At 37.9% G+C, this 23,585-nt stretch overlaps 1 protein-coding gene across 1 annotated transcript; it reads left to right on the top strand.

The window, feature by feature from the left end:
- The first annotated feature begins 5,816 nt into the window (after positions 1–5,816).
- Positions 5,817–23,585, top strand: RNF32 (ring finger protein 32). Its single transcript, XM_075140873.1, has 10 exons — positions 5,817–6,146; positions 6,937–6,998; positions 7,108–7,123; positions 7,525–7,795; positions 12,461–12,603; positions 14,317–14,349; positions 14,804–14,928; positions 15,134–15,242; positions 21,251–21,415; positions 21,789–23,585. Exons 1-10 carry the CDS (start codon positions 5,817–5,819, stop codon positions 22,026–22,028), a joined length of 1,494 nt encoding a protein of 497 aa, XP_074996974.1. The 3' UTR covers positions 22,029–23,585.

The raw sequence follows: 23,585 nt of genomic DNA, 5'->3' as shown, positions 1-23,585 counted from the left end.
CTTGGATATATTTTGCAAAGATGAGAGGTCTGAACAGCATGTGAGAAATGGGACATTTTCATTTGAAAATACCAAGAGGAGAAAAGCAAAATTATGGAAAAATACTCTTTCTCGTGAAGAATGTTTTTTGCTGCGTACACTTTTGTTCTCTCAGGAAACTTATAGTACTAAGCAAGAATAAGAAATATTTTTGCTTTGTATAAGTTGTTAATGAAACAAAGAACAGAATACTATATTGTTTAGGTATCTTAATTTTTTAAAGTTGAAAATTTGTATAATGCACTGGGTGGAAAAACAGACAGGAAAATATTCTAGGCCTAGGCAAATGTCTCAAGAGTGGTCTGACAAACCCAATCTATTCAGATTAGCAACACAAATTGAGGGATGACTTGATGACATTGTTAATGTATCTTTTCAAGGAGAAAATACCAGTTAATAAAGAGCTCTTCAGCCTATCTGAGAAAGGCATAAAAGAGCAAATGACTAGAAGCTGATGCCAGACAAATTCAAATGAGATATAATAAAAAGTAGCAGTCATGATAATTACCCACTTGAACAAACAACCTCCCCCAACTTATGAAATTTTTAGATGAAAACTGAATGGCTTTCTGAAAGATGTGACTTAAACAAATCGTTTAAGTTCTAAACTTTGCTAACTGCATAAAATTCCTTGCACAATCTTAGAAGGTCAGACTGGATGATCAAATTGTGCCTCGAACCTGAAAGTTTTAACATGTGCCAAGACATAACTTTCAGAATCACACAACCATTTAGAACAACTGCTTGTTTGTTATAATTGTCTTTCTTGCATTCTCCTAAAACGGTAATTTTGTGAAACAGTTTTCTAATCCTCTGTCTTGTTGCACAAAAGGTTAATTTCCCTACAGACAGATCAGGTAAGAAGCAGGTGAAAGTTGCATTTAAAAAACCACCCCTGTTTCAAATAGCATTTAACATAAAAAGAGAGAGAGAGAGGGGAAAAGAGACACAAACGCCAGCGCTAGAAGTATTAAAAGCATGCTCTGAAAACCTCTGTGATGACAGTTTGAAGAAAGCAGCTTTTATGTGCTACTGAGCCCACCTCTACAATGTCTTTTAAATGCAACTGTTTACCTAGAAAATATAAGCAAGGGCCAGAATCTGGACTAGAAGAGGCACCTTTTGATTGCAGACGCTGAACTGAATCCTTAACTAATAAATTGTTCCACACCTTTGTCTGAAACAAGAAAAGCAAAGGTCTGCATTTTCTCACAAGAATGCACAAGCCCCCTCAAAAGCAATATGGTTTTCTACATCTAAGTCTCAGTATTTGTTGACTTAAAGAGTTTGTATGAATGACAATGCACATCACTGATTTGTTACTTCTGTCATCTGTGCTACTGAGTGTACCTTGACTCAGATCAAAGTTGAAAGCTTCTTAAAAGATACACAAACCACAATGTGACAAATAGCATGCTTTGTTTGACACAGCAAACAAGAAATTACTTTCATCAACCCAGGAAAAGAATCCTGTGTTTTCAGTGCTAATTCTGAAGACCGCAGTGATGGAACCAGAGCTTTACTTCATCCTCAAGGAATGAGGACCTCTCCAAAGACAAACAGAGAGGAAGAAACAATATCAGTGCATTAAATGCTGACAATGCTATGAATTCGAGGCTTGTACTCTACAGTACACATTTGTAGAAAATTCACCCTTTACATAATTAAGCGGATTTCCCACAAAATGAAAAATGTTTCCATTAAGCAAATATTCATCTAACTGGAAATTACAGCAGCACTTCACAGATACGTGCAAAACTAAACATTCATTCATATACAGCATTATGCAACATAATACCATACACAGTTAATACACAGGCATCAGAAATACTGCAAACCAGATGTTTTGGTTTTGTTCTTTTTACAGTAACATTACTTAAGTAATTTCCAATGCGTTATTATAAAACATTTTTAAGTTTTTACAATTATAAAGCACTTCAGATCTATAAATCCTTACTACTATGTGCATTATTGGAGTAAAAAAATTTTCACTATGACATATGCTCAATAAAAATCAATGGTCATGCATGAAATCACATTTGGCTTGGAATCTAATTTGTTCCAAAAATGTACGTATTCAAATTTCCCCTTAAATTAAGCTTTTCCTCCCTAGAAGGAAATAATATTTACTTAACAGAACAATTTTGAATTCAACTATAAGCAGTGACAGCCTTTTCACTGGCTTGAAAGGGCTTCAAATGGGACCTAATAACACCTCTACTACCCTTACAAACTAAAACTATGCAGCTTTTCTACTGAGTTGGAAGCACATGCCGTAAAGTTAGCAGAAACCGACAGAAAATGCAAACAGTAAGCAAATAGCACAACAATGAAAAATACATAGTATGTGTGTGTACACATACATATAAACAAATATATATGTTTAATATAATGTGAACAAATAGTAAACGAGGTAAAACATTTTCAAACTTCTGAGAAGAAAGAGCAGACACTGTATTTTTATAATTAAGGATGTCTGACTCAGTTCTCTTAAAAAAACCTTTAACTGGGCAACTACAAAGCTCTGTGACACGGTGTTCCTTGCTGAGTCAAAGGCATGGTTCACATGTGCAGATTTGCCAAAACCTGCCTTCCTCAGCCAGCAGAAGTATTTCAAGCTGGAATTCCTCGTTAACGCATTCAGACTCAGCTCTCATCATTTATGACAGCAGTGCACTTGATTCTTAGAAGAATTATTGGCTTGTACGCTTTCAGCAGCATAAATGTTCTTATTTCCAGGGGAAAAAAAAAATCTATATCTTTACAGATGCAAAGGTCATTCCCCATCCTATTCACTGTCCATACTCTGGAGCTTGGTTTGGAGACAATAACACAGCTCAGCATCACTTTAACAATACTACGGAACAACCCTTCCAGGGATAACCTTACAACAGGTATAGCACTCACCATTCTTGCTGTTTACAACACAGGCTTTACTTATTGCGTCAATATACATTCTTATAACATGTTCTTTTAAAACTGCCATCAATCTGAAGTAAACTCCACAAAAGTACTACATTCCTTTCAAACATATTAATATTTTTATTACACTCCTCTAACATGGCAAAGTGTAAAAACATATGACAGACAGTATCATGGTATAAAGACCCATTTTCAGTGAAGCTCATTACAGTTATTATACTAGAAACTTTACTTCAAACCTTTGCCCTAGCATTGCTGTTTCTGTATCAGATTTATTCAACCCACACAATTTATTAGCTCTTCCTAAAAAGTTACTTGCCTGCCATTGATGGCAGCAGACCACCTGTCTCTGCTAATTAGCAGTACCATACTCTGTTGCAGCTCTACAAGAAGAAAATGGATTGGCTCTTCAGCTACTGCATTTTGTTCTAGAAGACCAGACGCTGTTGAATCTGTGTCTTACTCCTTCAAAAAGGCTTTAAAACTTGCTATACTGTATGGTACCTCAGATGAGTGCCGCTAACCTGTGGCTAAAATTCTCATTTTTCCTAATCTTCTTAAAAAGAATTCTGTAAAACTCAACCATTCTAGACAGATCCATGATTTCAGCACTATTTAAACACACAATTAACATTTTAAAATTATACACATGGATAAAAACAAGTATCGTTAGTCACTTATTAGTCACCTTCGAAACAGACAGTGTGTTCATTATGTTAATGTCCTTGGAGTGTTTAAAGCAACCTTTTGCATTTGAAGTGGAAGTTCTTGGTAAAAGGTGGCACTTAATAAGAAATGGCAATTACTGAGGCATGTAACTCTCCAGAAGACCAGTATGAATTTTAATTTCTTCCTGACTGTGTATCAGCTAAGGCTAATACAGACATTTTAGTTTAGAAGCAGTAGGAAGTACAGTAAAAGTGAAAACCAAAATACGAGATGACACTAATCTTCTCTGAGTTTCAATTAAGACCCAGCACCTCTGGATTAAAGGATTATTTTAATGAAAAGCCTTAATTAAGCATACATGTGTATAGGATCACCTTAATGAGGTATGACAAATAGAAGAGATGGCAAACATTATTTTAAAAGAAGCTTATTAGCAACTTTAAGAAACTCAGTCAAGGATTCCAAAAAAAAAAAAAAAAAAAGTAATGCAATACTGAAAAGACACAAGAATGCTGGACGAAGCTCAAGCATAAAACAGTGAAACCAAAATAGGTGCATGAGAGAGGTATTTTTCAGTATCTTTGTATTCAAATTGATACATACATACTAATGATTTTTCTACACATCAATGGATTTATTTTTGCAAATATTACAGCATTTACACTTTCATTTAAATTTTAGACAGCAGAAAATCAAGTTTTCTACTTTATTCGCTCATTAAAATTTATTACTAAAAACCTTTAAAAGTTTATATTGTAAATAAAGGTCAGGTTTGGCGTCAGGCTAACTTGCCAGTTCACTTTAAAAACCATTATTTTTTCTTTTTATTCCTGTCTTCAGAAACAATCAGTGATTTAATGTCATTTTAAAGATAGCCACTTCAGTTGCTTTCCACATCTTCCTCTACAGTACATAGAGGTATTTTCATTTACAGATTTGACTTTAAAGTAATTACTTATAATTACAGAGAAGTGCATCCAGTGGATTAATCACTCCATTTATATGCTGCTCGAAGGATTACTCTCAGGACAGCCTCACTGCTTTTGCTCAGAAAATGTCAGTTCCACAAGAAAACAAATCTCTCAAGTCAGTTGCAGCTGAAAAGGACTCTGACAATTATTTAAACCCAAAAGATTAAAGAAATGGCACACCTGGACTTGAGGCAGCATCTGTACCTGTCCTCCTCTGGGGAAATAAAGGGCTGCCAAGTGAGAATAACCAGGAAAATGGTCAGAGGAAGCCTACACTCCTACTAGGGGCTAAAAGTACCTTTGCACAGTTCTGGATCTGAAAGAAACACATCAGGGGCTATTAAAAACAAGGGCAGTGCTTCTGGCTCAGGAAGCCACACTCTGAAGCCCGGGAAGTCCCTGAAGGAGCTGCCTCTGTACACCAACCCCGATCTTAGTGTCTCCCTGAGCCATCCGCTTTTTGCCATGGACAAAGATGGGACACTAGGTGACAATGATCTTTGGTTTGATCCATTTGGATACCACACATCTGCTCTTTTTGTATAGAAATGATTTTTTAATAATAGTGACTCCATAGAATTGCCAAAAACACAGATCACCCAGAATAGCAGTGATGTAGCTTCCCTTAAAATTTAAAGCCACCAGTGCATAACTTCAAATGGGCCACCCTGACTTTGCTAAATGGAGGGGAAAATGGAGGCCATCCCACCCAGCCATGCTTAGAAAGAGGTGCAGTCACGACTACTGAAATGACCACCTTAAAGGTGTTTTTCATGCCAGAGCCACCCTGTCTGACTGAACTGATCCCCAGTGGATCAGAGATCAACAGCCAGCTGGTGCTAATGCAGCACAAATAGTGACTCAGTGTTCATCACGAACCAGGGAGGCTACCGGAGCAAACGGCCAGAGACTGCATCCCTGCCACCATCGCTGGGAAGCTGTGAGAAGCTGGAGAGCTCTGCTAAAAGGCCACTGCTGAAGGAAGCCTTCCATGTATGATAATCGCAGGGCCCCCCTCTCATCTTACCACCTGCCAGATTAAAAACTGCTCTGAAGTTAAAACTACACATTAAACATTGAAAAATGCAAAGTGAAAAATAGTCTTCAAGTCAAAACGCACATGGAGGACTTCCATTAACGTGCACTACCAAGCCCCACGTTACACAGGATCTAAAGGGGAAAACACTAACCAGCGAGGACGAGATACAAGAAAGCATGCCGCTTCGTGTTGGGAGAAAATCAGCAACGAGCCATTCGCAGGTGCGTCGCTACGAGCAGCCGTTGAGACCGGGCGACAGCCAACAGCCCCCTGAGGCGAGGAGACGGCCGCCTCCCTCCTACTCGGCGCCCTTCCACACAGCGCCTTCCCGCGCACCCACCGCGCCTGCGCAGCAGCCTCGGCCGCCGTTGCCACGCCGGGGAGCTGCGTTGCCCGGCAACGCGGTCGCTGCCGCGAGAGCGCGGCGGCCGCGGGCGAGCGCCGGTGCGCGGGGCGGCCCTCGGGGCGGCGGGGCCGTGGTCTGTGAGGTAAAAAAGGTACGAAAGGTAAAAAGGAGCAGCAAGGCCGCGGGCAGGGGGCTGGTGCAGGGCCGGGAGCAGGGTCAGCAGTGCCGCGTGGCCTGGCTGGCAGGGGCGCGACGCCCTCGTCCCGCCCGGGGACAGCGCTGCCCCGTGTGAGGGGCTGTGGCGGTGACAGCGCTGCCGCTCTGGTCGCCTCAGAGGTGGAAGGCAGCCTCGAGCGGTAACTTGGCTGTGGTAGCAGGAGGAACAGGTACACGCTGAAACGGGACAGCGTAGTAAGCGGTGGCTCCAGTTTGCCACAGCCAGCTTCAAAGGGCGTCGCCTCACCCTCTGCCAGCCTCCTCTCCGCTACCGAGCCACGCCGCAGGATTTCCTGCTGTACCCGTGAGGGCGTTGAGATTGCAGCGGAGCAGCTTCAGCCCCAGAGGGGTTGCTAACATCGTCCTTGCTCTATGTATCACAGGCTTCCTTGTCTACAGTAAACTAATCTGGCAGAACAGTTCAACGGGGTTTATTGCTACGGCCATATTTTTTCCTCAGTTCAACATGGAATTTGTGATTACCACCATTCACTTTGAAGCTGTTCTGTGTACATTGTGGGCAGTCCACTGGGGGTGAGATGAGGCTGACAGGAGAGGGGCAAGCTGATGGTTTATGGATCCAGAGTTAACCTCTGTGGCTGCAGACGTGTTAAGCTGTCTCCGATGGTAGGCCTAGGAGAAAATGAATGAAATTGTAGGCTTCTCTTCTGCTATCAATGAGGCTGTTTCTGCTGAGAAATATTATTCAAGTTCTTGTACATGTCTGTTTGCAGAGCCACGTGACTCTTGTAAAATCAGCTGAAGATTATCAATGGAACATCGTGATTTTTACAAGGTACGATTTCACATCTTTTAAAATAAGGCAGAAGGGTGGGGAGAAATGGATGAATAGATAGATAAGCCCATTCCCAGTATAAAAATAATATATTCTTGTTTATATTCAGTGTTCTGGAAGGCAAGGTTAGCCTTTGGGATTGTTTTTAATTATATTGAAGTAAAAATGTGTTTGGGCATGCCAAACTTTTATAGTCCATAATGAGTTTATTGCATATAATAATTATGGGCTCAGTAATTAAAACTTAAAAATTACTGCTATTTTATTTAATATAAATGATAAATCAAAGATTTCATTTGACTTTTTCTAAGTTAAAGCTAGGATGTGTCAGAAACATCAATCTTAAATTTCATATTATGGTAATTGTATGTTAGGCTTCAAGTACAGGAGTTGCATGTGTATAAAAGCCTTTGACAAGTCAAAAATATTGGCTAAGAGCAGAATTTCTTTTAATTTAGTATAATATACATGTTTTAAAATCATGTATAACAATAATTATTCAAGTTGGTTTTTGTTTTCTTTTTAGGTCCGGTCCTCCAAACGAGAGACGATAGCAGTTTCTGCGGTTGCTTTACAGGATCATATAATACACAGTCATCAGCTCCAGGATCTTTCATTAGCAGATCCTTTTAAGTCAAGGACAAGGAATACCAAGAACATTAACAAACCCGTGAACAAAGAAATGGTCAGAGCAGTAGTAGATACTGGACTAAGAAAAAAGAGCACTCACCACAAAAACAAGGAAGATGCAGAAAAGGAGTATGTTCTTGATTCCAGTCCTCCACAGCTGACGTTAGGTAAACCATTATATTCTCATTTGTGAATTTTTGTTTTTATTTAAAATAAACTAAAATGAGGACGCTAAGCTTTCTGTTCAATAAGATAATTTAATGCTAAACAGCACAAAATCTTGTTTTAAAATTTGTCAAAATTCAGCAGTTTAGGCCATCAGGTAAACAATGGAATTGCCATCAGTGGCTTCAATGTGTCTTTTCATATCTGAAATATATTAAAAAATATTATTCTTGTGACAATGAAGGTAAGTGCATCTTGATGAAGAAGAATTTTTCGTTAAGAGGCGGGAAGTTTTTTTACACTTTTTTTAATATGTTTTGTATATTGACTGTCATAACTTTCTTTACCTTATATTCTCAAGCAAACATCTTGATTTTGATATTGTATTTATTTGGGGGAATGTTTTAGTATTAAGATTTTATTAAGTCTATTTGAAATGGTTTGGTTTTTTCCTTATTCAATAAAAAGACATTTAGTAGTGCTGCATTAAATGTATTCTTTGTTAATATATACCCACCTTTACTCAAAGTTAAAAAGGTTTGTTTTTACAATGGTCCTGGGGCTAAAGCCAGGAAGAATTAACACCTGTAGTTAAATACCTTTTTCAAATTTAGAAGCAAACATGCAATGAGATAAAAGTCACAGATGTGAGGGCTTGGAATGATGCCTGGTGAGAAAACTCACTTTTAAATAGTGTGATAATAATACAGTGTACAGCAGCGACAGACAATATTGCTTAAAAAAACAAAGCCAGGGAGCATCTTAACAGACCAGGACTCCAAATGGGCTTCCCGCCTATACGTTTCAGTCTTGTATTTCCCTTTTCTAAAGATTTCTACAGCGTTCTTGCCATGAACATCTTCTTGTCTCCATCCTTTCGGTTGTCTTGATTAGGCATTTCTTAAAGGACCTTCCGGCTCCACAGTTTGCAGTTTTAAGCATAATAAACTTTCACCATCATTAATAATTGTTTTATTTATTCTTTTTCATAAAAATACCCTTAGGCCTCTCTGAAGATCATGTTGCCTTTGCTATAGTAACTGTCACAGTAGTCCCAGCTCTAAAGAGAACCATGTAAATCAATGAGGCTCCATACAAGCACAGGCATCTGCCTTTTGGAATCAGCTGAAGGTTAAGAGGGTAACTTAAGATAATACACAACAAGTGAGTGTAACAAGTGATAGGACAAAGGTAGTAAGACAAGGTGATTATTACTATGTTTACATGGTTATAGTTCTAAAGATGGGAGGGTTTTTTCTTTGGTTCGTTTTCAAGAGGAATTTGAAAGAAGAGAGGATAGTGGGGGGAAAAAACAGCAGAGAGGTACTGGGGTTAACGCAAATATAAATAATGAGTGATTATGGAAGCTAAAGGTTGTGGTGAAAAAATGCAGCCCAAGTGTGAGCATGTTCTCTGCAATTATAAGAAAGACAAAGTATTTTCTCTTTAAATCACAGCATTGACTGAAACGTCCCATATGAATGCTTGTGCAAGTGATTTGAAAGAATGTGCTGAAAGATTTTTTAAAATTGCAATTGTTTCTGGGTTTTGCTTATGAGTATTTTCACCTATAGTCTCTCATTATTTTAAAATGTTTGTGTCAAGATTTCTCTTCTTAATAAGAATTGTGTGGTTTAAACCTTACAGCTGTGAAACAACTTTGAAAACATAATTTAATGCGCCTTTTTCTTCTTGAGTTTGTGGGTAATCTAACACAATCTTACGGCCCTCTATCATTAAATATTTCTCAATAGGCACTCGAGTCTTAAAATCAAATAATAATAGTTTAAAGGTTAATGTATGTAATCACTTTGCTAATGTTCATTTTAGGATAAATAACTCGGTTGTAAATGGGTGTGTCAGTAAATGGGTTGGGCTTGTAAACTTGATGCGTGAGGATGAAAACTCTTGGATGTTTTGAGCTGTGATAAATGTAGGCTTTCATTGCTTGTACTTATTCAAAGTGCTGCTTTGAGAATATCTTCATAGAGCTTTTTGCTTCAACCACATATCCCTTCTTGTGTGTCCTGCTGCCAGTTTTCCTTCATCAACTATGTTGTATAAAAGCTTTCCTTCTAAACACCTGTATAACCTGTCCCTCACAAATATCCCATCTGATTTATATTATTTAGAAGTTAGGTTTTGCCGCCAATCTCCTCCTATTTGGCAGCTTTAATCATCCATTTGTGAAAGTTTTAAATAAGCATTTTTTCTTACCCCGGGGGTATACAAAAGGCTTTCCACAAAGCCATCCCATTGTCTTCCTTAAAACAGTCTCTGACCACAGTGCTTGAAGAAAATCAAGCGTAGGCATTTTTTATGTTGTGATACTGTCTTTCATGCTGTGACTGGTTTGCTATCTTGTTCGCTCCTTGTGTATCCATATTTTCTCATCATAAAGACCATCACTTGTGTATATTGGACTATCAAAATGGGATCTTTTTTCCTTACTCATTCACTGATACGCCTAGGTATTACTGTCAGATGAAATTTGATATATGTTTTTACTGAAACTTTTATCATGTATTTTATAATTTGATTCTTCTTTTGTAGCAGAAACTCTGTTCTGTACAGTAGATGCTCTTCAAGGGTTGAATGGTCAAGAGGGAAAGCACTCGTGCTTAGGAAAACTTCCTTGTCACTCAGCTACCAATTTCAGCAATTCATGCATAAGCTTTAAGCAAAATACATGTTCTGAACTAGCTTTTAGACACAAGAAAGTTTGCAGGATCCTTCATGTTTCTTCTAAAGCTCATATTATTTTTCACTATCAAGAGCACCAGATGAAAGCATTTTACTGCACCAAAAATTGATAGACAACGCTATTTTATGTTAATATGGTGTATATTTTACATTCTGAAATTACGATGCTGTAAATACATATGTATGTGCTTTGCTGCTTGACATGGAGTGGTTTGAATCCTAGCCCATAGCCTGCAGGCAGAGCCGTGAGCTCCTGCACGTGTGGAGGTGCTGTATTTCTGTCTGGGTATTGAGTTGTCCAGGAACCAAAACAGTGTGCTTCTAAGACAATTCATGTATGACCACTGATGTCATCCACAGCATTCATTGATTCAAATTTTCTTTTGATACTTAGGTTTACATGCATTGCTTATCTTTGACTTGATACCTTTACAAGGGTAACAAAAGTAACAAGGCAGAGTGTATGTGAACCAAACCATATGTAGAGAAAGCACTTTCCACGCAGTTCCAAAAGCATAAACTGAGCCAGCTTGAAATCTCAAAGCCATCCTGTTGTTCTAAGATACGGAATCAAATTGATTTACGTTTGAAGGATGTCATGAGCTCACAAGGAAGTAGCTTAGGCAGATAGTTCAACTAGAGGGAAGAAAGTATTCCTTATAATTCCTTTAGTACCTCACAAAAGTTCTTTAAAAAGATCAAAGGCAGTTTTGTGCAAATTTTAAATGATTAATGATATACATCTGTAGATGGATGAGCTCAGGAGCAGAATTTTCATCTCAAAAATTAACAAATCCTATCCTAGAACAATCAAATACTCAAGCAAGTGGATCACCAAAACCCCATTCTTTGGTTTGTTAGGATTCCTTTTCTCTTCATGACTAACTAGTATAATCGGTTTGGATACTGTCTGTCTGATGGGGCTTTGAAAGCTTATACAGAACAAATAATGTCTGGTTTTTGCAAAGATTTTAGTATGAATGAAAGAGTTGACCCTTTTCTTCCCATTTAGAACTAAAACTCTCATCTAAGTGTCATCAGCTTGCATTCTAACTATGGCATGTCCCTTTTCCTTTCTGCTTTTAGCAAATACCAGTGAGGCCTCATCATGGACTCATGTTATTGGCTTATTATACATATCTCGGACATTCTTCCATTGACTTTGGTCAGTCCACACAAACTGCTTCCTCTGGTCTTCGAAGATGACAAAGATCTACTCTTTGCTGTACCTACTAGCATCTTTTTTTACTATTGAGATACTGACACTGGACTTTGTGTGATTGGGGGGGAATATTGTATTTTCACTGATTCCTTCTTTGAGAAGGCAGAGATTTCACATGGACATGCAGCAAGGCACCTCACAGTTATCACTGGAGATTGACAAGCTCAGCTATCACAGTGACAATATCACTACTGTCTTGTAACCATCTCTTTGTTTCTTTATGCTCTTTATTTCTCTTGCATCCGTCACAGTCTCATTACACTTCAGCATTTTGCACCAGCAACAGTTTTTTATTATACCACTTTGTTCATTTTTATTTTTGAGAATACAAAAATGTAATGTTGAGGAAGCCTTCACAATCTCTTCTAAAAGAGATTTTGTTTGTACAAACAAAATTATGTTATTGTGCATTGTTATATTGCCTAGTTAATATTCCTCATCATAATGGCTGTGGAAAGGTATCAAAATAAATTCAAATTACTTGGCAAATAAAAGTTTACATTTAAAAATTTCCTGTATAAATCCTGTATGTAAAAGAGGTTTTGACAATTACTGAATAGCTAACTAATAGTAAGAAGTATGTTGCCTGCCAGTGGTTTGTCTGATGATAGATTTATATGAAGTATCTGTATAAAGTATTTTTAAATAACTGCATCATTGATGAATTTCACATGAAGAAAATCCATTGCCTGCATCTGCCAATGGGTTTTATTCAGTGATTTGTTGTTGTTATTGTCTACAGCTCAGAAATTAGGCCTAGTTGAGCCTCCTTCCTCGCCACTAACTGCTGAAGAATGGGTAAAAATAAAACAGAGATCCATACAGCATGGAGACTCCATACAGCCTTGTGCAATATGCAGGGAAGAATTTGCACTTCAACCTCAGGTACATGTGTAATTGTGTGGACTACACAATTGTATTTAAAAAAAAATTTCCAGAGTTACTGCTAAAAATCATTAGCTGGAGGAAGAAAGGAAAGAAGTGAAAGATTCTACTTTAAGACACCATTTAGCATTTAATAGCTGGACCCAGCTCTCAGTGGCCAACTCTGAAAGTATTTTGGACATGACATGGTAGAGAAAGGTTGGTAGTGTTTGTTCACTTCTGAAGTTATGAAAATAGAGGAGAAGGTAATCAGCCTTTTTATCTGTTCTTGCAAAGCAAGTATAGGCTATTTTTTGCTTCATTTAAACTCCTGTTAGATACGATCCTAGCCTTCATTCATCAAAATGGTAAATATTCACTAATTATGCAGTTTAAGATATATTTTGTTTTCTCACAAGGTTTGTTAATTGCAGTTTAGTTCAAGAGTTATTTCTATTTGGAAAATGGAGGTAGATGTACTCTTAATACCAGTCAGTCACTTCCTTAGGTTATCTGAAGAAATGCTTGCATTTTACCTTGATGGCTTTATTCAATGCAAGTGTGTAGCATAAGCATAAATACATCATGTTTTATTAGATTCTCTCATCTATCATCTTGAAAACATTAAGCAAAAGGGACAAGTGACTGAGACAAGTGACAAGGGACAAGTAACCTTTGGAGAGGTTATGATAGTAATTAGAAGAATTATCCCAACTCCTTGCAAGTTTCTTTCCACAGTGCATTTTAGGGTGGTTTTTTTCTGCCTGTTCCCCCTTTTAATTTTTCCTGACAACTTTTTACAGCCAAGTCTGTGATGTGAATCAAGGTCTTTCAATAACCTTAGATACAGGGCTTTTGCTTCCTTTTACAGCAACATTAACTGAAGGTGTACAATTGTCCACAGACAGTTGGGATGGATCTGGCAAAAGACCGTTCTGCCAGTTTCTGGCTACCCTGAAAGTCTAAAGCTTGACAAGAGAGAGCAAAAGACAGCACTCATTAAAAAGGTTACTTTAGATTTGGCACAAAAAAGGAAATGCCTCTGGAATTCTTTTTGTCCTCAGTGTTTCGTTAGCTTTCCTCCCTCAAGGGAAAAAAGCCACTGTATCTGAAAGCTTTCCCTTCAGCTGGCTGCTAGCCATTAATCCTTTTGTGTTTGCCAGCTCAATAGTGCACACTACTTGTTCTGGTTTTCACTCCTTTCCCAGTTTTTCCTTCCTCTAAGAGCCAACTGCCTTTTTTGTCCAACTCTGTATCTTTTGTCAGAATGGAGATCATCAGCATTTGGTGGGAATTTAGGTCAGATAAAGGTGAAGTTTTCTTGTAGCCTGTGAACATGCTTTCTCTTTTGTTTTTTTGTATGTGTGAAATGCTGCATTTGATGTATATCACTTCTTGAAATTTAACGTCTCTGTGGGGAAAAGGGAAAAAAATTAATCAGCTTTCATTTTAAGTACTTGTTTTATAATCTTTTCCTCCAGTCAGTAGCAGTTGGCATTTCTTGTTTTCTGCCACTCCATGTGTTATTAACACAAAATTCACATATTGGTTTAAGCTGTAATATATTAAGTAATTTCTATAGAAGACTAATTTTATTTTCATCAGAAAGATTGCAGTAGTAACAGAAAGAAGCTGATGACCTTTCAGGTAGTGAAAATTTTTCTTGTCAGCATTTCTTACTTTTCAGCTTTTAGTATGGTTTAAAGTCAGTTTTTTTTTTTCTTTGAAAAACAGGTGCTGCTTTCATGTTCCCATGTATTCCATAAAGTGAGTACATTTTTGTATAACTATTCAAGCACATAATACGTGAGTATTTTAATTAAACTACTTACTTAAAGTGAATATCTTAATGAATTAAATGTAATCATCTTTAAAAGTAATTTTGATTCCAGATTTTTATGGTTAGAAATATAATTTAAGGCTTTTATGATGAGGCACTTAATTCCATTTTATTACCTTTTTTAAAACCGTATGGGAAAACATAGTTTGTAACTATGAGCTATACATTTGTATACTAAGCGGGAATAGTTTAATTCATGAAATTTCATGCGAATATATGGAGATTTACAAAATTCTCTTAACATTTTAATTATAAAAATATGCATCTTGTAGAGTGTTCATGGATTGATGAATAAACTGTTTATACATTCTGTAATCTATCCTGTTTCATCTGTTCCAATGTTATGACATATATTGTAAGTAATTGCAATTATTTTTTCAGGCATGCCTGAAAGCCTTTGAAAAATTTACAGGTAAAAAGTCTTGTCCTATGTGTAGAAAAGAGCACTATCAGACCAGAGTAATACACGATGGGGCACGCTTCTTTAAAATAAAGTGCGCTATTAGGTAAGCCTTACTTCTGCTACAGGTGTTGTCACTGGACAATATTTATTTCTAAATAATGTTCCAAATGTGTTAAAACTTTAGTATAATAAGAAACTAGACAGAATGAATGCACTACAAAAAAATGCATAAAATGATTGTTTCATATAAATAGTAAAATTATATAAATTTGAGTTTCCCCTTTCTTGAGCAAAACTGTCTCTTACAGAATTCAAGCTTCCTGGAGGGGATATATTGTTAGAAAATGGTATAAAAACTTGAGAAAAACAGTGCCTCCTAAAGATAGCAGATTAAGAAAGCAATTCTTTGAGAAAAAGGTATGTTGCATTTGTTTCTTTGGTCTCTTTTTTTAGTCTGATTCAGCTCCCTTAAATCAAAACTCCTGAATACCAGCTCTCTACCTCTTCATTTATTCCTTCTTACTCGTATTAAACAGCACTGGAGGCACTCGGTTGTTTTGTTAGTCTGTTCATTCCATCCTCTTTACAATGTAGAAGTAAGGAAAATAATTTAAATATTTAATTTCAAGGTCTGCCGTTTGCCTAGGCCAACAATAGTGGGTTTTTTGTGTGGCCCTGTATTTCCCTTCTCTTTTTGATAAATCACAGTAATCTGTTTTCCAATAGAATTATATGAAGGGGTATATTAAGGGGAGAAACAAACCAAAACCAATCATAACTTCTTTTCACTGTCATTGTTCCCTTCCTGGACACTGAACTGGATAGTTCCATTCCATAGCTTTGCCCTTCTCGAAATTCTGCTCAGATGCAAGTCAGACTGTAACAAATTAGGGTCCTGACCCCATACAAATGAGGCCAAATCAGGTGCAAGCATTTTGCAATGACCCTGCTTGCCTTTAAGCACACAGCTGCTGCAGAGTCCCTGTGCAATCCTCAAGTCCTCCTTTGCCAACTTCCAGTCTTCCCCCAGTTTAGTAACAGCCAGCCCAGCTCAGCTCTTCAGTAACAAAAACTGCTCTGACACATCCTCAGCAATGACCAAACCGTCCCTCAGGGAACGAGAGAAGCCGTCTTCCAGTCCAGATTACCAAACAGCCTGGTTAACAGAGATGAACAAAGCCACACAAGACAGCCATTTAAATGTAGCTAGTGCGTGCATCTGGGAAAATACTCTTACCCACGTTGCAAGCTAAATCAGTGGTAAACCAATACTTAAATCGGTTGTTCATTGTTTTTTTTTTTTAAATCACTGCTTTAGTTAAAGAGAAGAGTGTTTGCAGAAAAAAGCTTGTCACCGTTTGTCATTATTTCTTACAGTTACTTGGTTGTATCCTGTTGGAGGAGAGCTTTGGAGGCAAAGACGCTCTCTTGCTATATTATGCATTTACCTATGATAGTGAGGTTGGTACCCTAGAGGTGATCTGGCAGACTGTTGCAACAGAACTGGTACCACTGTTCTGCTTGTGTGGTAACAGTGGCAGGGGAGAGAGAGGGAATATTGCTCTCAGCCTTAATACAGAGACAGCTTGCTGGTTGCTGTTCTACCTCTGTAATCAATGCAAAGTCCTTCCCTGTAACAGAGAAAATGAATATGGAGGTAACTGAAGAAAGCTACTGTTACACTTGAAAGTGCTCAAACACTTAAGTTTGGAAGAAGTGAATCCTCCGGTGGATTGTGACTGTCCCTCAAGACTGTGACTGTGGGCTCAAGGTACCATGCTTAGCTACAAACAAGATCTCAGGAAAGGGAAGTTGAAAAAGGCTTCTAATTATGCCAAAAGTTGCAGCTGAGTGTCATTTGTTAAAATTTCTCTCACTGAACTTCAGATGTCTACAGTAGCTGTCTACCAAGCTACCTACACTGGGCTAGCTTTTAGGGCCCCTATCTTAGATACCTGTTTTAGGGGACTGATAAACTGCCCATGTTTTATCAAATGATTATAAGCCATGGGAAAGTCTTCATGTAACATAGTTCCCATATATAGTCCGCAGCATTAGGAAATCATTCTCATACGTAACACTTCAGGATTTTGCAGGCAACAAAATGGGCACTACTTTTTCACCTTCTATTACAAAAAAATTTATAAAGTCTTCTCATATGGATTAGCTGGGTTTAAATTAATTCAGTACCAATTATGATTAAAGGATATATACTTATTTTTCTTAGTGGCTTTGAAGTGGGAATTGGAGATGAGTTTTCCTGCTGTTTGCTCTTATACTTTTAAGTATTGGTTAATGAAAACACCAAAGAAATTTTTCACAAGGACCTATCCATTTCCAGATGCTAAAAAGCTTTTCTAAAATAAATTTTGCCTCTCAAGCTTGTGCTGTGCTTTTAAAATGTCACTCCCTAAACATTAGCATAATCAAATGGCATTACAATTGGAAAAAAAAAAATCAAATTTTTAATAACCCTGGCTCCTCTGGAAGGATCACAAAGGTTAAACGTCAAGTTTCGTACTCTCAAATAAATATCACAAAATAAAAAACAAAGTCTGCAATATTAGTACTAGGAAGGACACATATTACTTATTTCAGCGTGCTACGGTAGCCCTTATTACACCTATCGTTAAAATTTTTAATAATCTAGATCAAAGGAGATAAGAAAGGTCACTGAAACCAAAGTAGGCTACTTTTTAGCACTACTATACACAGAAAGCAGGGTGTTGCTTCAGCATGTTAGGTAGTGAATTTCTTTGATCCTACCTATAAATGTCACTTCTGTATGTCATTTAATTGTGGTATAGTCTTTTATTGGTGCAATTAAATCTTTTCAAATACATTACATTATCTCCAGCTTTGCTAAAAATCTTGCCATTGTTTAGGAAGCGAGGTAAGTCGTTGTGAAATGATGTAGTTGACTTTAGTTTCTTCCTCCCCCCTCCACATGATTTCTCCCAACGATTTTAATTTAAATCTCACCAAACAGTATAATGGTCCTGGAATTTGTTTAGTCGTTTGACTTCCTTTATCACATGGAGATGGTAAACATTCTGTTGCTAACTTGAAGTGGCTCCAAGCAGCAAAACTAGGAGGATATTAAACCAGTAAAAGCTTATCAACTGATTCATTGATATGCTGTAAATTCCAGCCTTTTCATTTTACTTTTGAGGGTTGCCATAAGTCAACACATTAGTAAGCAATTTGCTGACATTGGATCACTTAAAAAGGCTTCCTTGTGGACAAAGTTCACCTCGGTGCTTTGTTTCATCATTTTATTTTATCATAGTCTTGTGCTGCTGTACAGATGACTGATGTGGTTTTGCATACTGATGGAATATTTCAAATACTCAGTTTATGCCATTCTATTCAAGTTTTAAGAAGTCACAGACATAAAATGGAGAGGTATGGTGTTTTCAGAAATAATTCAATTCATCAGTTTCAGTTGTTCTGGGGAAAAAAAGATTATTCAGATTATTAATTATGCATTATGCAAAAAGATTATTTATTATGCATTAAAACACAGCAGGATTTAGTATTTAAATCCTATAACATGTTAACACTAACAAATCACACAAAATGCTTATTTCCTTTCTGTTCACATCGATAGTTCGCACTGATTTGCCAGTTAGCAAAACTTTTGGGTTAAATTTCAGTTACACTTTTTTCTTCCCAACCTTAGACTTTATTTGCTGATTGATGGATATGGGTTGGGTCAGGTCATACTGCAGAAAATACAGGAGTAGCTCAAAGCAGATAGTATCTTAGCAGCAGGGGAACTTAATAGATCACTGTCTCAGGCAGGAGAAGAGCTTGCCTCTCTTTATTTTTACAGTTTCTGCTCAGGGAGGCTCATGAGAGGACTTTCAGGATCACTTAGTGAAATGGGGAAGAGAAACACAAGTGCAAGCTCAGGGACGAAATGGAGGGCTTCTCCCTACGGAGGGAAAAAGGAACAAGCAGCACAGGCACAGACGGAAAGGGGGCACTGCTTGCTTAATGCAACCCCAGCCCCTCTCTGCCCTCTGCTTTCAGCTCTCGTCTTGATTAGTTTTCCTCAGCAGCCTGTCTAGTCATAGCATAGTTCACAAAGACAGGCCAGGTCCTGGAACTGTCTGTGTTGCTCTCACATTCACAGGAAGAGACACCCGGTAAGGCAGAGTTAAAATGTGGTTGCTTTTCCTCAAATTTTGGGTCCTGAGAGGCTATGAGAAAGCACTGTCATGGCTGCTGTAGCTTTCTATTACATGCCCCTAGCTTTCTTATGAAAACAGTTCAGGGCTGTTCAAGTTTGGTACCAATATAAATGAACACCAAGCATAAATCAGCACCAAAAGTCTTTTCAAATGGATCAACCTTTACTTGATGTTGAACAGAAACCATGAATTGTATAAGGTTTAGGTGTAATCTTACCCTGTTCTTCCTGAAGTCAGATTTTAAAATTAAATCAGTAAGAGCAGTTAAAATTGCAACGTGGAATAGATTCAGTTCTAGAACCTAAGTAACAACAGTTCAGATAAAACTTACTAGGACTGTTATTGCTTAATTAAATACATAATCACATTAAAATATTAAAGACATAACCAGATTAAAGTGTAGTGCATTAGTATTTCGTGTCTCATTCAGGAAGCCCACAGTGTCATCGTTTGGGATTGTTTGGAGACCACAAAGTGTAAATATTGAAGGAGGCCTGTAGTGGGATTCTTGTTTGTTTGTTTTTTGTTTTACACATACCACTGAAGGTCAGTGCACATGTTTGCATGGGATAGAATCAGATTTTTTTCTTTCTTGTCAGTGAACAGTCATGAGGGGAGCACAAGATTACCCATCTGCTCTTTGCTAGACATAGAACTCTCTCACAGAGCACAGAAGGGGCTGCTGCTTTCCTATCACATTGTGATTTAAATACATATGCTATACAAGGGGTCTCAGGGGATTTTTTTTTTTTTTTTTAAGTTATGTTACATTGATACCTCAGCATTAACTAACAAGGTAACTAAATCTGATTTGTACTGACAAATGGATACATCCTTTCAATATACTGTTGTGTTAGGGATCATTTGGAAATACAGTAAGCCATAATAGGTCTCAGTTAGCAGTGAATCAGACCATAAAATAAAAAGAATACACAGGATCAAATCGAACATCAAGAAGAAAACAACTTGCCTTACGTGGTGGTTTTCACCATTTTCCTTACCTGGATGCTTCTAATGGTTGTCTCTAAAGTTGTTATTGAGAAACATTACGGGTTTCACTGGAAGACACTATAGACATAATTTAAAAAAAACACAAATAAAAACATTAACTGATTAGTTTTTTCATAGTTTTAGAAGAAAATTTAGGAAATTCAAAGTTTAAATGAAATCTTAGAACGTTAAGTGAGCTTTTCAGATAGTTTTTGTGGGTTTTTTGTGGGATTTGGGCTCTTGATTCCTTTGGCTCTAGAAAAGTTCACTTTGAATATTCTGATATATGCTAAAAAGGGTCACTTTAGCAGTTATAAGAGAGCACATGTCCTGGTAGAGAAAAGCTACCAAAAAAAAAAAAAGTGAAATGAAACAATAGGAAAGTTCTCAGGTACCATCAGGCTGCCTAACGGTGACAACAACCCTTCTGCCACCCCACGTCCCACTTCCCATCCCATCCTCCCTGAAAAGATGGCTCCCTGTTTTCCTATCCAGTTTTCGCTCACAGGAAACGCATGGAGAGACAGGCTGACATTGCATGTCATGGTACAGGTGTTGAAACGTTCCTTAAAACTGCTGAAAGCATTTACAAGCAGAGCCCCAGAAGACAAGTCTAAGACCCGTGTGACTCCCTACAGAACTTTCAGATACTGTGGTAGCCGTGAGAGAAAGTGGCCACAGTGAGTTGGGATTGCGCTCAAGGAGGTGATTAAGTTTAAGAAAAGCATTCATTGCTTTTAGGTATTTATTTTGCTGAGCACCTTCAGATATGATGAGCAGATTGCTTAGGCCTATGTGCAATATGCAGAAACATATTTAAGGCAGTAGGTCATAAAAGTCTATGCCTCTTCTCTCATTGGGTATCACGCCTTTAACTAAGCCTATGCACTGGTTCCCCATCAAATAACCAATGTTCAGCTAAGTTCTGTACTTCCTTTCTCTAACACAGCTGTACCCTCTGTGCTGCATCCATATGGGTCAAGAGTAGTACATCTATCTTGGGAAAGTTCAGAGATGAAAACCCTGTGTTTTCTCTGAAGGATAATGGTCCTTCAGTGGAGTCTGGGGACCTGATGCTTTTAATCTCTAAATCAGGACTGGACACCAGCTGCAAATTGGAACAAGATTCCATAGATCACGCAAATAACCAGGCCCACTTGTCCAATCGCTCATAATTCATCCACATATGAACTACCTATAAGTAACTCCAAATCTAACAGCAGTCGATTTTCTTTTCAGGTTCAACAGATCAGCAATCGACTGTTGAGTTCTTACGACATCAACCTAGATGAATTTTTTTCTGAGATAGATTCTTCTATAGCTGCAAGTCGAGATGTGTTTCAGCAATTGGAAGGAAAAGAAATATTAATAAGTGAAACTGACTGGGAGAAGATCCAGATGCAGGTTGGTTGGCTTCCCCCCCCACCCCCCCTTTTTTTTAAAGTAGTTTTGCATTTATAAGCTCTTTTATGCTCTTTTGAGGCACGGCAGTCTTTTCAGCACAATTGAGTAGTTTCTGTTTTCTTAAATTTTGGTCCATATGTTCCAGATCAGAAATATTTAAAAGTTTTTATAGTTCAGAGGTTTACCTCAGCAGTATCTCTCTTCTACTCAGTTAAAGAGCCCAGAGAGGCTGTAGACAAAATTGAGAATCAAAATGTTGATGATTTCTCAAAATACATTGCAGTCATAACATTTGAACATTCAAATTAGCATATTGCTGATATATTGACCTTCCATTGTTTCACTACGGATTTGTTTGTTTGTTTTTACTCAGGCATTTCGGCAAGAGATACTTGACTGTCCTATCTGTATCATGCCACTCACTCCTACAGTTCATCCTGCCTGTCTCTTTTCTGGTAACAGCAATCAGTTTTCACGACAGATTGTTCTGCTTTCTTGTTCGCATTTGTTTCATCATACCTGTCTTCAAGCATTTGAAGAGTTTTCCTTGCAAGGGCGACATATTTGTCCTTTATGTCGCTCATATTATCAAAAGAAAATCCTCAAATGTTGATAAATATCGCTCATAATGAACTACCTCGTAGATTGTAGCTGACAACACACGTACTTCTAACTTTGGAGCCTTTTCAGAGCCAAATCTTCCCAGAACCAATGATTTTGTATGGCCAATGGTACTCGCCTTGTATTTAGAGAAATAAAAGCTAGAAGGGTGCTGTTGCTTCCCTTTTATACTCAGTTTCACCCTTGGTCTTCCAGCATTTTTATTCTTCCTCCCTCTGTCAGTCCCACCGTCCTCCATTTTCATTTCCCTTTCCCAAAGGTGAGCCGCAGTTGTTCCAGGCGTTGTGTACATTCAGCAATACCCCGCTATTATCCCTCACCTGGTTTTTTACACCTGATTTGTTGCAGCTCAGGTTCCCGCTCACAAGGGCTGCCACTACGGCAACTGGCAGTTGTAGCAAGAAACACTTTTTTTTCCTTTTCCTTCATCCAACGTTTACTAACTAGAACCCTGGCTGCTGCTTCTGCTTGAACAACTCTGACCAATTCCAGAGAGCTGGAGTAGATAAACGTGGCCCTCAAAGATGCAGGATCGTTTCAGAACCTCAGAGAACCTGGAACGACAGTAAGCAGACTGCTTTCAAGAGAAATAAAAACATGATGATGAAGTTTCAGCAATGCGTAGCTGAAAAGAAGTCAGGTGACCACAGATAATTTGTAAGAAAAGTATGAGCACATAAAGACAAAAGTCAGAAGCTAAAACAAAATGAAATAGCAACATATCAAGGTAACAAGAAAATTCATTTTGCATAAAAAGCAATAACTGATCAACTACATAAATGATAGAGAGCTTCCAAATAATGCTGACAAGATCAAATTGTGTCATGCATCAAGTGAAGTGGCCACCACACCACCAGGTGTACGGATGGGTTTACAGTCTGAGGCTGGAAGTGGGAAGGGCTGTATTAGAGAATCGTTAGATAAAGTGTTCTACAGATCAGTTGCTGATCGACTCTGCTTTTGGGCAGCCAGAAAGGTGTCTGCAGGGCTTTCAGAGATGGTTGTCTCTAAGAACTTGTGGAGAATGTCTGACACTCCAAAGGACTAGGCATTGATAAACCTATCTTGAAACCAGGGGGGAGGGAAGAAGTCCTGGGGAAATGCAGGCATTAGTTTCATTTCCCAGAAAACCACTGGTACAAACTACTTAAAAAGAACTAGTATTTGATGTGGGATTTGCCAAGAAGAGAATCGTATCAAGCCAATTCAGTTCATTTCTGTAACAGGATGCAGCCCAGCAGATGAAGCAGAAAATGTACTGTCACAAAAAATTAAAGTGCAAAATATGCACTTTTGTAGGAATAACCCCATGTATGAGATGACTCGCATCTTCTATAATGTAGCAATATAGAGATTTTCTGTAGAAAGACATCCAGAAATATATTTGAGACCACAAGTTCAGTATGAATGATGTTGCCAAAAAAAAAGACCACAAAAAAAAAAAGACCACCAAAAAAAAAAAGACCACCAAAAAAAAAAAGACCACCAAAAAAAAAAAGACCACCAAAAAAAAAAAGACCACCAAAAAAAAAAAGACCACCAAAAAAAA

This window comes from Calonectris borealis, chromosome 2 (assembly GCF_964195595.1).
Source record: "Calonectris borealis chromosome 2, bCalBor7.hap1.2, whole genome shotgun sequence".
Classification (NCBI taxonomy): domain Eukaryota; kingdom Metazoa; phylum Chordata; class Aves; order Procellariiformes; family Procellariidae; genus Calonectris; species Calonectris borealis.
This window is presented reverse-complemented; position numbering and strand designations above follow the sequence as displayed.

What these genes read in the sequence shown, in the direction of transcription:
- RNF32 (XM_075140873.1), top strand. Translation starts at nt 5,817, where the DNA reads ATGCCGCTTCGTGTTGGGAGAAAATCAGCAACGAGCCATTCGCAGGTG. An exon ending in AGCAATTCTTTGAGAAAAAG is followed by an intron (nt 15,243 to 21,250) that starts GTATGTTGCATT and finishes TTTTCTTTTCAG; the next exon opens with GTTCAACAGATCAGCAATCG. An exon ending in GGGAGAAGATCCAGATGCAG is followed by an intron (nt 21,416 to 21,788) that starts GTTGGTTGGCTT and finishes GTTTTTACTCAG; the next exon opens with GCATTTCGGCAAGAGATACT.